General features: G+C 36.1%; 1 protein-coding gene across 2 annotated transcripts; it reads left to right on the top strand.

Moving 5' to 3' along the window:
• The first annotated feature begins 1,601 nt into the window (after positions 1 to 1,601).
• On the top strand, positions 1,602 to 11,123 carry orb (polyadenylation element binding protein orb). Of its 2 annotated transcripts, none has more exons than XM_073073264.1 (13): positions 1,602 to 1,747; positions 1,889 to 2,008; positions 5,046 to 5,176; positions 5,690 to 5,753; positions 6,122 to 6,199; positions 6,308 to 6,395; positions 6,622 to 6,859; positions 7,245 to 7,449; positions 8,281 to 8,446; positions 8,987 to 9,114; positions 9,470 to 9,561; positions 9,910 to 10,094; positions 10,352 to 11,123. In XM_073073264.1, the coding sequence occupies exons 1-13, from the start codon at positions 1,730 to 1,732 to the stop codon at positions 10,438 to 10,440; spliced, it is 1,602 nt and encodes a 533-aa protein (XP_072929365.1). In that variant the 5' UTR covers positions 1,602 to 1,729; the 3' UTR covers positions 10,441 to 11,123. The 2 variants fall into 2 exon arrangements, with proteins under 2 accessions (XP_072929365.1, XP_072929364.1); XM_073073263.1 differs by having other exon boundaries at positions 6,119 to 6,199.
• The last annotated feature ends 2,785 nt before the right edge of the window (positions 11,124 to 13,908 follow it).

Below are 13,908 nucleotides of genomic sequence, written 5' to 3'. Positions count from 1 at the left end.
TGGGAAACAAAACGTCCATTTAGAATGGTTATGATTATGATTCACGAAATGTTTAAATTGATGAATGGCGGGAACTTAACTGCCAAATCAATATGAAGAAATATGTATTTTCTTCAAATTGAGGCTTTTCCTTTAGTTTGTCATTTATCATTACTTTCCAGATTTTGATCCTTATAAGCAACACTATCAGATAGTGGAATAATATAGAGGGTGCATTTTTTTTCAAAATGAACTCGTTCGATTCCCGGCTAGGGAAAAAGTTATTTTAAAAAATTAATGATGCAGTTTTAGTTTTTTTCAAAATCGGCCTCGTAACTCCTTTCAGCATTTTTCGCTAATCCTTATAGTTTCGGATTTGGCCCTGAAGGCCCGTTTGAAAAATTCACCCTGTATTCTTTTATACTATAGAAATAGCAAAAAAGCGTGCTCTACACTATGATAAGTGGCAACTGCTGCACATAGACATTTATAAACAACCCCTGATAGGATTAGTCTTGTCTAAAATCAGAACACAGTGTTGCAAGGAAGTAGGTGTGGCGGTCGTGCTTCCAGATTCTTCCACCTTTCTTTATTACTTGGATCTATGTATTTTCATTTTCAGATAACGTCCCACACGTTCATAAAAGTTTAATCAATCATCTTTAAAATATAATATCGGAGAGAAAAAGGGAACAATGTCGAATTTGTTAATAAAGTACTTTTTTGAGGCTTTTATATTTCCGTGGTTTAGAAATCTTGGTATAGCAATAAATAGCAATAATATAGCATTTAACACACACACAGGAACACTCAGGGAATGGCATAGTAGTCTTTTGTTTTGAAATCTAACAGCAAATCTAGAAGGAGATATTATACAACTTAAGGAGTTAATGTTATGTAAAGAGAAGGCATTATTATTCTAACATTATGTATGTTACGTGTTTATTGTATAAAAATTTTAAATAAATGAATAAAATATAAAGACATACTTTTTCTTACTTTTATAATTATACCTGTCGATCCCAATAATTGTTGAAGCACTCTCAGTACCCAATAAGACCTACGCCCACTAACAGTATGTAATATTAGCCCAAAAATTCGATTGTTGGTATCTTTAAATAATATGAGAACCTGTTGAATAAAAAAAATCCATATAGAAATACAATGTGAGCATTTACTGAGTAGAAATAAACAAATTTATCTTTAAAATATAAATACATATCTATAACATTTAAAGTGTTATTTTCCCTTACTAAAATAAACTCAAAAGTTTTTATTTTACTGAGTCGAAGTAATAAATTCAGCAGAAAGTGAATGTTATGATAAAAAAGTATTTAAATTGTCGTCATTCTGTACGCATGCGCCATCTGTTGAATTGATTGGTGAATGAGCTTGCCGCCATGTTGCGCGGAAATACAAAATTAAGAGTCGAATTCTTTCAAATTTACCTAATAAGGCATTCAAATGGGATAATTTGTATTTTCTTTGATATTTTTAATTATTAGAAAATAATTGCGACATAAAGTACCCATATTAAATTCAGTTTAAAATAAAAAGATAGTGAAGATGGTAAAAGTGGGCGTATCGAGTTGAACTTTGGAGGAGAGGGGATATTATGGCTTCGTGCTTCACTGCGCACGACGCCACCGTCAGTTGCCCGAGTGCTGCCGACTAGTGAACAAGTCTGCTCCGAACTGCTGTCGGTAGTATTTTGTATTCGAAAAACTTTGCCGAACTTTACGCGGCACCCATGCCGCTTCTACATCAGGTGAGACTTTTGAAATTTGAATCTGTATTTTTTTTTAATTTAATTTTTATGACTTTTGAAATGTCTTCGTACCTTCATACTATAGTGTATTTTAGGTTTGTTCGAATTTTGAAAAAGTTAGTAATTGTTTTTTTTTAACAGGACAATGACCGCGGCGGCGGTTCAAAGGAAAACCGACGTTCGCTCGCAGATTTTCTGGGTTTGGACACCTCTCAGCTAACAGAACCTGCGACTGCACCTAAAGTTAATCATCGCGCAAATGTGAGTACAAGAATTTTATTCTAAAATAGCCTAAGCTTTAAATCTGAACACCTTTTACTTAATTTCCGTTTAAACTTATTGTTCGGGGGTGAACCCTTGTTGGGTGCCAATAAAACTACTCTAAAATTAAAATTTCTCTACCCGATGTATAAACGAATTCATCCTACAAATCTCCTAAATTATTGTACCCGATTAAAATACTTGGAACTTTCTGTAGGTAATATTTCTCCCCTACGATTTTAATGGCTTCGACAAATGTGATATTGTCTCGTTGAAAGTTTGTGCGTCCTTTAGTGTATTCGGCGTAGTTTTAACTCTACATACAAGAATATAAAATTTGGTACCAGTTTTCTTGTTGTACAAAAGCTCCACATTCGCGGAAGCCAAATATTCAGACAATTAAAGATTACTATCGGGAGTTCTAAACAATATTTTACATTTACGACTACCGTCATATTTTAAATATTATATTAAATATGGCTAGTACCCACGTTGTCCAAATAGTTTAACCGACAATATTCGAGTACAAAGCACTCGACGGTTTTATTGTCCGTTCATAATGCCCGTACGACATCCGTTCTGATGCAGTTAATGTTCAGCAGCGCGGCTGCCAGCGCGCCCCTATTAATGGCCTTATCGTGCCAAATAATGCAATAGTCCACCCCAGCTTGCATTAGCCTCCCATGAGATTTGAATTAGTTTAATACACTAAGATATCCGATTTAATTCGCGCTTCTGTTTACTTTTTTGTATTGATTCTCAATGTATGTGTATTTGTAGTGTAATGAAACTGTTGTCTTGCTTTGGTGATTTTATCAATTTTATAATTGCACTGTGTGATCGATAGAATTTTCCATTCTAGTTTTTATTTCGTTCCTTACGCTCAAAAAAGCTACAAGTCTAAATAGGCTGCAATTGGTACGCTAACTGAAACTAGTTCGGTGATGCTATTCCTAAATTTTGATATTAAACGAAGGTAGTTCATCTATAAATAGTTCAGGTTTCGCCGCGCGCGACCTCATTTTGCCGGTAGATTAAAATACCCCAAGTAATTGATTTCTGATAAAGCTGTCGTGCATATTAAAGTACGTACACTTGTTTCCTGTACGCATATTAAACCATCCACAGAGCAGGAAAGTGAATAAAATAAATTACTATCGCGATCGTATGTATAAAATTTTATTTTACTAAGGGTAGTTTTGTATGACGGACCTTAAATTTATTTTGCATGTCCAATTCTCTTGAGAAAACTTAAATTCATCTGAAGGGCCTTAATTAATCTGCGATCTAAACTTGTTCGAAACTACAAACTTTCGGCAGCGTGTCGCGACGGTCGTTTCAAAAGCATCATACTTGGCGTTATTCTTTGTTGCCAAGGGGCCAGATTCGCGGATCCGAATCCCATATACAATATAAGTTCGCAATCTGGCTCTTGGCAGCGTCTGGCGGGCATCGCCGGCTATTGGCATGGGGTTGGCAATTTAATATTATTTGTATAGGCCCTGCCAAGGCGTGAGCCGAGCTTAATCGGCCGGCGCGGCCCGCGACCCGGAAAACTCGTTTGGATACAGACCTTATATTTTCATACTTGACCTGCTACATGCATCGTTATCAGTGGAATCGAATTGTTAAACCTTGCTTACTGATCCGAACGCATGATTTCGGTCTATTTTTAACCAAGTTTTTTAGTTTTTCTAAATATTGTTCCTGCTAACTGTCGGCTGACCTATTAAACTATTACTAGGGAACTTTTAAGTCAAAAATATTACTTGACATTAAAGTCAATAATATAGTTAATCCTTAAATATTTAAGTTAGGCTTTTTAACATTATGAACAATTTTGGACTTTGTAATTAATATTCACTTCAAGTAATTTTGTTTAGTTAGGCTTTTTAACATAATGAACAATTTTACTTTGTATTTGATATTCACTTCAATTACTTTACAAGCCAGTAGCCATTTCAGTATTGAATTGATATTGCCAAATTAATTCAATTCTAATCTGCCGGCCCGCCCGCGGGATGATATCTCCGGTGAACTTTTTCGTCGTCCGTACAATTGGCTCCAATCTGATCAGTGTAGCGGACGGCGCGATTAAACTTGTGTATCGTTATGGCCGCTTCAATAGTGCGGTACTTTTGTTTAAAACTTTAACTGCGTAAATACATTTTTAGTGAAAACTAATTTCATATTATTTTTTTTATTCAGAAAGATTGTCGGAAAGTTACCTCGTGTCATTATTGAAATTCCAGTTTTTAAATTTTGTAGTGCGTAGGAATATTTTATCAATGAACCTGAATAAATACTTGCTTAAAAATATTATACTTTAAAAAAATGCAGGTCGAAATTAAAAAATAAATAAATAAATAGCTTAGTTAAAACTCAATTCGTGTAGTTTTCGTTTCGAGTTTATTAGTGCCCAAGATAAATCTGCTTTGTAGTGTTCAGAATACCTACTAGAATTATTCACAATATCATCTTAGCCCTATTGAAATCTAATGCTGTTTGGCAATCTTTCAATTATAATCATCTGAAATATTTTTTCTATTTTCCATTTTTGTTGTAGTGATTGATATACTTCGAAAAAATACTATATTATGCTTATGTCCTTGGAATTATATATTTAGGTAACCAAGACTATTTTACTGACATGACCGTTAACAGTAAGTGTCTATTCATTACGTAATTTTCATCTAATAACCCATTTGATATAATCTTTTACAAACTGCTGTCTTCCACTTACGACCGTTATTAATATTCAATTTATCCAATTTTTTCTACCAAAGCTAGAAATTTGACTGTTCTAATATGAAGAAATTAACAAATATTGATCTAAGGGAGGCGAAAATGGATAGATTGATTATTAATAACGGGCATAAGCCATTTTAATAGCTTTTGTAACCGTTTATAATTAAAAAACTCGTAGACGAGCAGTTTAGATTTCATTTGACCTAAGTTCTATATAGGATAGGTTAGGTATATAGGATAGGATAGCATAGTGATAGGTTGCATATGCTGTATGTCTGTTGGTGTGCAGGAGGGCGGAGGCGCGGAGGGCGCGTGGCGCTGGGAGTCCCCGGGCAGCCCCGAGGCGGCGCACTCGCCGCGCGCGCTCGTGCCGCCCGCCTGCTTCCCGCCGCGACACCCCACCGCCTTCGCGAGCTACAGGTAACCAGACAACCTATGCTTTATGGTGCATAGAATAACTAATACATTTGGGATTACACGTTACTTCAAATTCTAGGCACCATTAATTTATTAGTTTATTTAGGGAATGCTTTAGGAAACTTATGACTTATTTAATATTTTTTCAAAGGTGTATTTTATTAAATCCACCATTCTGCACTTAACCAAACTCCGAACATTTGAAGATCGCATAATGTTATTTCAAATTGCTCTTTATTTTTGCTAAATTGCCCTATATGTTTTATTAATTTATGTCCGTACAGTAGGTAAATTTTTTGATTTGCTAAATTCCTTTAGATTTGTTAATTATACATTTTAGATATTACTTTGTACCCGGAACATTAGAATTTTACGTAAGTCTTCTTTTAAAACTATTTTTAATAAAACTGCAATCTAGGTGGCTATTTAAAAACCTTATCGCAACTATTTTCTATAACAATTGTTGAAATCTAAGTATCGTGTCGTGTGACAGTAATCGGAGCTTATGTTTTGCAGCGAGAGCGCGCGGCCCGGCGGTTGGGAGGACGGGCAGGGCATCCCCGACCTTGTGGCCTCGTTGGTAAGGAATTATATCGCTTGATAGTAAACTGCTGACACCTGATATTTTTTACTTTGGAGTTTTTAGTTTTACAAAACCATATTCAAGTTTTAATAAATTGGTGTGTATGGAACTAGTTCAAAAGTGAAGATTTCAATGAATAGAACAATTTTGACTAAGTGATAAAGCGTTTTGAAAAAAGTTACTAGTATAAATTGATAAAGCTTTTATTTAATCGTTGCGGTTAATCTCCGATAGGTTTGATTCCTGATCAAAAATATTTATAAAAATATGAGCATGCAGCAAGGCCCAATTCTATAGGGTTGTGGTAGACTAAATATTTGATTTAGAAATAAGGGTAGGTTTACAGTGAGAGCGTGTTTCAGAAGGCCCTGGCGATGCCGCCCGCGCCCGCCCGAGCGCCTGCGCAGCACTCCCTACTCGGCTGTGACGGACTTGACAACACAGTAAGTTAAATTTAAATATTGCTATTTTCCTATAATTCCATGTATTTATTTCTACTTCAAGTAAACACAAAATTAGTGTGTACAATAGTTTAATTTGTGATATTCTAGCAGGTGGAATTGCCATGGTCTCCGGAGCAATTCAACGCGTCGACCCCGCGAGAGAAAGCTCTCGCCCTGCCACGCCGCGCCTCCTTTTGTACGTATTTTGTATATTGGGCAGTAGAACTCGTTTATACATTTCTTTTTTTTATTTATAAGATGTTATTTTATTTTATAAGAATACAATGTATATCGCAAAAATGAATTGTCTTCAGATATATTTTGCGGATGGGTGTTTTATGTATTTGTATTTATGAATCCAAGGCTCTGGGATTTCTAGTGAAGTGTAGTGTAGAATGTCTTTAGCGTTTTTTAAATTTCAGGCGGAGTATCATCCCAAGGCCATATGGGCCCCAGCGGTCCCTGTGGTCCTCCCGGGCCGGGGGGTCAGGGCGGGCCCGGGGGCTCCGGCGGCGAGGCGCTGCGTTGGAGCGGCACGCTGCCGGCGCGCTGTGCGGAGCCCTCGGGCGGGTTCTCGCCCAAAGTGTTCCTCGGCGGCCTGCCCTGGGACATCACGGAGCACGCGCTGCTTAACGCGCTACGACACTTCCAGCCTGTACGGTGAGTGGCTTATGTTGCTAATGACATTTGCAAAACTAATTTTATTTATATTTATTCAGTTATTTCTTTCTTGGTATGATTATTTTCATAAAATAGTAACGAAAGTTTTAACATGTAATCTGTTTCCATTTTATTTTAAAATTATTTTGTGATAGTAAATAGAATTTATGAAACTAATATAGCAGCCTTTCAATATATTGTTATTATAGTCTCATTGTTATTTATCCAATATGCTGCTACTTACATATCCACTCTAGCAAAAACTATTTTTTTGCTGCAATTAGTGTTAATTTATTTTGATATATACATAGCAATTTATTCACAATATAAAATTTTATATAGTAAAATTACTTTAAGAATATACTAATAAAAATGTGATTCCCAGCGTGGAGTGGCCGGGGCGCGCGGGCTCGGCGGGGTCGGGCGGGGCCGGCGGCGGCGGCGCAGGGGCCGGCGGGGGCAGTCCGCGCGGCTACGCGTACGTGACGCTGGAGAGCGAGCGCCGCGTGCGCGCGCTGCTGGCCGCCGCGCGCCGCGACGGACACGACTGGTACTACGGGATCACCTCGCGCAACATGCGCACCAAGGAGGTCAGTGGCAGATAAGTAAATTATTACACATATACACAAATACACACTACACGCATCACACAAGAGTACACTCACACGCATTAAAACATCACAAACGCACACTCTCTTTACCAAACTTTCTTTTTTCTACATATTATGTTATTACTTAGTTACAAGGTTTGAGCGGGGAACTCTGTAATACGGGTTGTACTCAGTACAAGGGGTCCTGGCATTTTATGTCCTATGTATGACTATGTAAGTATGGTGTATGATAAGAAATTAGTATTACGTGGATTAGGGAAAATTTTGATAAAAACATATTTTTATTCCATACATATGTATAACATTAATATGGAGTGTATCGTAAGTAACATAATATCCATAGGGCGTGGGAAATATACTACAGAGCGCAATTTAATTTATTTTTTAAGTAAATACTCGTATTAGAGAATGTCATGAGATAAATATATTGCTTTATATTCTGTTTGTACGAGATAAGTTCGCCCAGCGAAAAATTCCCACTAAAAAAAAAAAAATACTGCAGTAAAAATATTTTATATTGTTACCACTAATTAGAATTTATTGAAATATATTAATATTGAAACTTTATATAGATAAAAATATTTTTAGAACTGATCGAATAATATTATTACTGATACTTTATAATTCCAAATGGACACTTATTTTAAGGACCTATCTATGCATCTTATCAAAAATTCAATATTGATTCATTTTTATTTTTAATAAAGATCTTCAGTATTACATTACAAAATGATTATAAAATGTACTTGCAGTGCAAAAAAATTAGTTTTTATTATGTTTTTTTTGTAGAATATGTAATTGTGTGTACAGGTACAAGTGATCCCGTGGGCGGTGGCGGACTCTAACTGGGTGGTGGGCGGGTCGGTGCGGCTGGAGCCGGCGCGCACGGTGTTCGTGGGCGCGCTGCACGGCATGCTCTCCGCGCACGCGCTCGCGCTCATCATGAACGATCTGTTCTCCGGCGTCGTTTATGCTGGTTAGTACATCCCAACGTTCTTTACTTCTCGCTTATCTACTGACCAACTACTCTAGTCTTACAAGTCTTCTCACTTTTCTACTGATTCATTGTAATTTTGCTTGTGTAATCTATTTGTTATTAGACTAGTCTACTCGTTTAACGTTAAATGCACGTTTGGTTCTCCTGAAATTAGGCTGTCTAATTACAATTTCTAACTAGTTACATTGTCTAATTAAAATTTCTTCACGCCGTCTGTCTACCAATACTATCTACTCTTTGGTCTTTTGATAAACCAAATTAATCTTAGTCTACTTAGTCCACACTCGATCGGGTTTAACAAATTTCATTGACATAAAAATTAGAATTTGTTCAATATAAAAAATGCCAATATGCATGGATGAGAAATATAAATTGAAAGGGCTACATACCCGAAAATTAATATTATTTTAAAACCTCTTACTCCCTACAAATCCCAAATCAATCTACTACTTTACTAATCGAATTCTCAATCTAAAATCCTTATGTAAATTCGCTTTAACAAAATATTTCTATTCCAAGGTATCGACACTGACAAGAATAAGTACCCGATCGGTTCGGGCCGCGTGACGTTCAACAACGTGCGCTCGTACGTGCGCGCCATCTCCGCCGCGTACGTGGAGATATGCACCGACAAATTCACTAAGCGGGTAAGCTTTTTTTTAATTTTAACAAATTTTTCCAGACTGAGGATTTTTCGGACAATTTTTCGAGGCAATGTGTCATATACTACCCAAATGGGTTGATGATTAAAATAAGGTTTCGTAAGTCTACAATACTTTTTCTGTATCTTTAAGCAGTCCAGATTTTATTTTTGTAATATTACTAGTAGTTAATTGATATTTTTTCCGCGCTAGAAACTCACTAGGTGCATTAAAATGTCTAGGTTTCAATATGTATTAAATGATCTGTTATATAAAGTGACAATTCAGTTGTAGTGTATGTATTGTTTTCAGACGAAGTGAATGTAAAATTCCAATCTTCAATCACTACTTTTATTTGCAGGTACAAGTGGACCCATACCTGGAGGATTCTATGTGCTCTGTCTGCAATTTACAGCAAGGACCGTACTTCTGTCGCGAACCTGTTTGCTTTAGGTAAGATTTTTTTGTTCTCTTAAGGAGCTTAATCGCGTTGCGATTATGTCACTCCGTAGTATGATTACAACTACAAGCTTTTAACTTTTACAACGTAACTTTAGTAGACCGCGCCAAACTTCTGGTCCGCTCTGAATGATTCGCGTCGCTGCCCGCTCTCGCCCGCGGGTACATAGCTGTGTTAGTGTACCCTTACGTATAGTATATCCTTAATGAACCTGCGCACAACAACTTCAGTGCGGACAGTTTGGCGCGGACTGTCATATTAAATTAATTCAGTTAAACATTGAAATGTTGGCTTGTAAAATATTAGTTGGATAATATTGATAATTGATGTTCCTTCCGTAGATATTTCTGCCGCTCGTGCTGGGGTTGGCAGCATGCCACGGAACGCCACAAGCCACTCATGCGCAACGCCAAGGGCACTCAGCCACCCGGCCCCGCCCTCTTGCCTGGCCCCGCCTCCGGACCGGGCTCTGCCCCGCCTTCAGACCATCTCGCCCTCTATAACGGGCTCTTTGCCGGACCTAATGGTAAGCGCTCTTATTTTGAATAAATGTGGGTATTGTAATTTACCTAAATTATTGAATGAACGGCATACTGCTAGATAAGTATTAAATTTTGGAAGTTGCTTTGTTTAACTTGCTAGTCTTAAATCTAAAGATTATTTTAGCTCATTAGGATGTTTAATTTTGTTTGATCTGATTTACAAATAACATTTAGACTGCGTTTAATAGGTGGTACGACTTATAAGTTCAATGAAGTGTTATATAGTATTTAATTCCCCCAGGCACCACCCCGTCTCCGCCGACGAGCGCGACGAGCGGCGCGAGCGAGGGCGAGCACGCGGGCGACGACGCGGCCGACTGGCTGCACTAGCCGCGCCGCGCCGTCCCCGCGCCGGCCCCGCATTGTCCCCGCGCCGTCCCCGCACCGCGGTCGCCGACCGGACCCGTTGTCGAGCCGCTATTAAGTTGGGCGCTTCGCCAGCATTCGCTTTCATTAATGTTGATTATTTCTAATAAGCGTCGGAATCGCTCAATTTTTTTTTAGTGTAACCCCTAAGCATATCGTCTTATCACTAATGGAATAAGTTTTAATCCGCTTACAGTACGATTCGATCTTTTCAAGCCTTCAGCTCTGCTCTTTCGGATAATGCTTAGGAGTTGCCGTTGATTTCCCTACCCAATGGTAGAATTATTTTGTTATACATTTTATATCAAATCAATTATATCAATTGTTATCAATTATACTATCGGTATACGCCATTACAAATTTGGGTATACGCTAATGCGTAGAATGTTCCTTAGAAAATAATGTGCCTAAAATATAGACTAATTTTAATCAATTTTAAATTTCCCGTGCCTGTTAGAATATAGTATAGGCTATTCCAATGTTACAGCACTTTTAAAAACATTTTTAAAATGGCTTTTAAATGTATAATCGTGATTTTTATGGAATTTTAATAAAAGAAATGTACGAAATATAAATGTTGATTTTATCTTGCTTGTTTATTGATTTTAAAATATACAAATTTACTGTTATGCAAAAATAAATTATATTAAATATATTTTGTTTTTATTTCCATAATCTTCCATTCTTTAATCCATTGTTGAGATTGTTTTATTTGATTGGACTATATTTACAGGACAAACTAAATCAATACAGCTTATTACCTTTACATTGCACAATTTACTTGTTGACACATGATTGCATCTCAACTTTACATATAAAATCATGCAAATATATGTGCCTGTTTCATTAGAAAATCAATCTAAAGTTTGATCTTAAATTAGACAACAATATAGTAAGATTAATATTTTTTCATTGATAACTTGTACAATACGGAAAATTTCAAAACGGATTGAATATCAGCTGTTTATCTTGTCCTAATTTTCGGTCAACTTTATTTGGAAAAGTTATTCTATTCATACAGGCATAGCAATTATTACCTTAATTAGCAACACGATAACCAATGAATTCAAAAGTACGTTGGCCAGTAAATATTTTGCAAAATACCACCTGTATTCGGTATTTGCGTTTCACTCTCACATTGTAGCCCACGTTTAGAGCAAGCGAGATAGATGATAATATGAATCTTTTTGGAAGAACGACATCCTCTGTAGTTATATTTATTTACCCTGATACCTGAACTTGTATATTTTAATTAAAAAATATGAAGTTGGTAAATTCATTTATACATATTCATTGCTACATAACATATGTTACCAACCAACAAGTAGCTTGCCTAAGGACACTACTACACATCAGCTTTATTATTATTGTATAAGAATTATTTACGTCATAGTCATGTTTATTGCGTAAATATATATCGATAAAAATTATATATATTCGCCTCATCACTAATTGAGTAGTAATTTTCTAGACATTTTGGTATAGTGGAATCAATTTAAAATGAACTTCATTACAAAGCTGTGAGGTAGATTTTAGCGTAACTCTGTGTGAAATTATTGATGAATTTGATATATTAAGATTTTTGATAAAATTAAATAAATTGGTACACACCGATGGTACGAAATACCTGTATTTTTAAGATTCTTCCGTATGCTATCATTTTTACATTCTAAAATCGCACAATATGGCATAAATATTTATTTTACAGAATTTGAAAAGCGTGTGTCTCAGACTGATGTTCAAACACGATTAGACTCTATTGAAGGCAAGTGAGAGTAACAACGCCTATTTGGAACCCGCGCTGCGTCTACTTTGCACTTCCACTTGTTTTTTCTGTTCCATGTTTTCACCTATGTACATGGTGTGGCTAGCATTTCTTTAAAATAAAACAAATGTGAGTTTATAAGGTATTTTATGTACATTTTATATCAATAACATTTTAATATACACACACTTAAATTACTACTCATGTAGGACATTTGATCATTGGATTGGTAATCGAATGTTCAGAGATGTAAACTTAGTAACCTTTAGTGATTCTGATTATTAATCTATATACAGTCAAACCTGGATAAGTGAGAGCTCAAGGGACCGCGATCTCTTTTTCTCTTATAGAGGTTTCTCACTAACCCGAGTTTCTAGCTTACAGAAGTGATATGTCTCACTTATGGAGATCTATAAAAATACGGCAAATACGACAATTGTAGTATGCGGATTCTACTAAGCCAAACTCACTCTGTATTTAATTTCGTAATTTCCCAGACTCAAAAGCATTCACAATTTTTAGTTTATCACTTTAAGACAACACTGAGCTGAGCTGAGGTTTCGTTTAGACCTTATAAGTAAGTGTCTTTTTTTTTTTTGTCGAGGGGGAAACCTTCAAAAGGTACCCGACAATGTGGGAGCGACGCCCCCTTTTAGTCGCCTCTTACGACAGGCAGGAGATACCGTAGCCCTATTCTAGTCCTGGAACTACAGGGACAATAAGTAAGTGCCTACAGAAACTTTCTTTACAACTGCTGTTGATGAACTGACTGTAGTAAGCTTGACAAACACGTCGGTACCTACGCACATTTGGCTTTTTGAATAAAATTAGTTTCTCGAACTATAATAACACTGGTCAACAGTGGTTTTGTTGCCCTTGAAGTGAGAGTGGTTTCGAATACTTTTATGTTATTAATTTAAGAAACTAAAAACAGTTTTTGAATATTGGCTCTAGTTTTTTTTTTAATTCATCAATATTATATTATACAAAAAAGGCAGTCAGTATAAGAAAAAAAAAACAAGTATATTAGTAAAAATCTTTTTTTATTAAAAATTGTTATAAATTATCAAGTTTTAATATTCAATTAGGGTAAAAACAAGTGACATATAACAAAAAAACATATGTATATTTATGTTAAATCTCTGAAAAATATCTTTTATATGCTTGTCTTTTATGACCTTTTTCAGGACAATCTCTTTTCAAAGACCAGCAGTAATCTGCCATCATATGGCTATTCCATCTTCACTTATACCTTTCTTCCATAACTTTAAGGTCTTGGTGGAAGCGCTCTCCCTGTTCTTCACTATTCCAGTTCTCCCAGATTCTCAGGAAATCTATTTCTAAATGACTGTGGAGATAGCAATTTTATACTCGTGTGCGCTCCTAAATTCTTAAAGCTCCAACATTTTCTGTACTATTTCTTCGTAGTTTGTTGCTTTATTACTACCTAAACAACCTTTTACATCCGCTACGCAATAGTAACAATCATCAAAATGATTTTTCGGCTTCATCCAGATTGGAATACCAAATTCTAGTCCGCGGCGTTCTCCTTTTTTCCGCAAACGTAACGACTAAACATAAGACTTATAAACTTTATGAGGAACCCACGACTTATCTTTTTTTTTCAATATGTAAACCAAAATATTCTGTATGTACCTCTTTGATAT

The sequence above is a fragment of the Epargyreus clarus genome, unplaced genomic scaffold (assembly GCF_041222505.1).
Source record: "Epargyreus clarus isolate Ecla_fem2 unplaced genomic scaffold, WU_Ecla_fem_2.2 ptg000005l, whole genome shotgun sequence".
Taxonomy (NCBI): Eukaryota; Metazoa; Arthropoda; class Insecta; order Lepidoptera; family Hesperiidae; genus Epargyreus; species Epargyreus clarus.
Note: the sequence above shows the minus strand (reverse complement) of the source record. Positions and strands in the feature narration are given on the sequence as shown.

Bases quoted from the DNA above. Each gene is read 5' to 3' on its own strand.
- orb (XM_073073263.1), top strand. The intron at 9,115-9,469 runs GTAAGCTTTTTT...TTTTATTTGCAG, and splicing joins CCGACAAATTCACTAAGCGG to GTACAAGTGGACCCATACCT. The intron at 10,095-10,351 runs GTAAGCGCTCTT...TAATTCCCCCAG, and splicing joins GCTCTTTGCCGGACCTAATG to GCACCACCCCGTCTCCGCCG.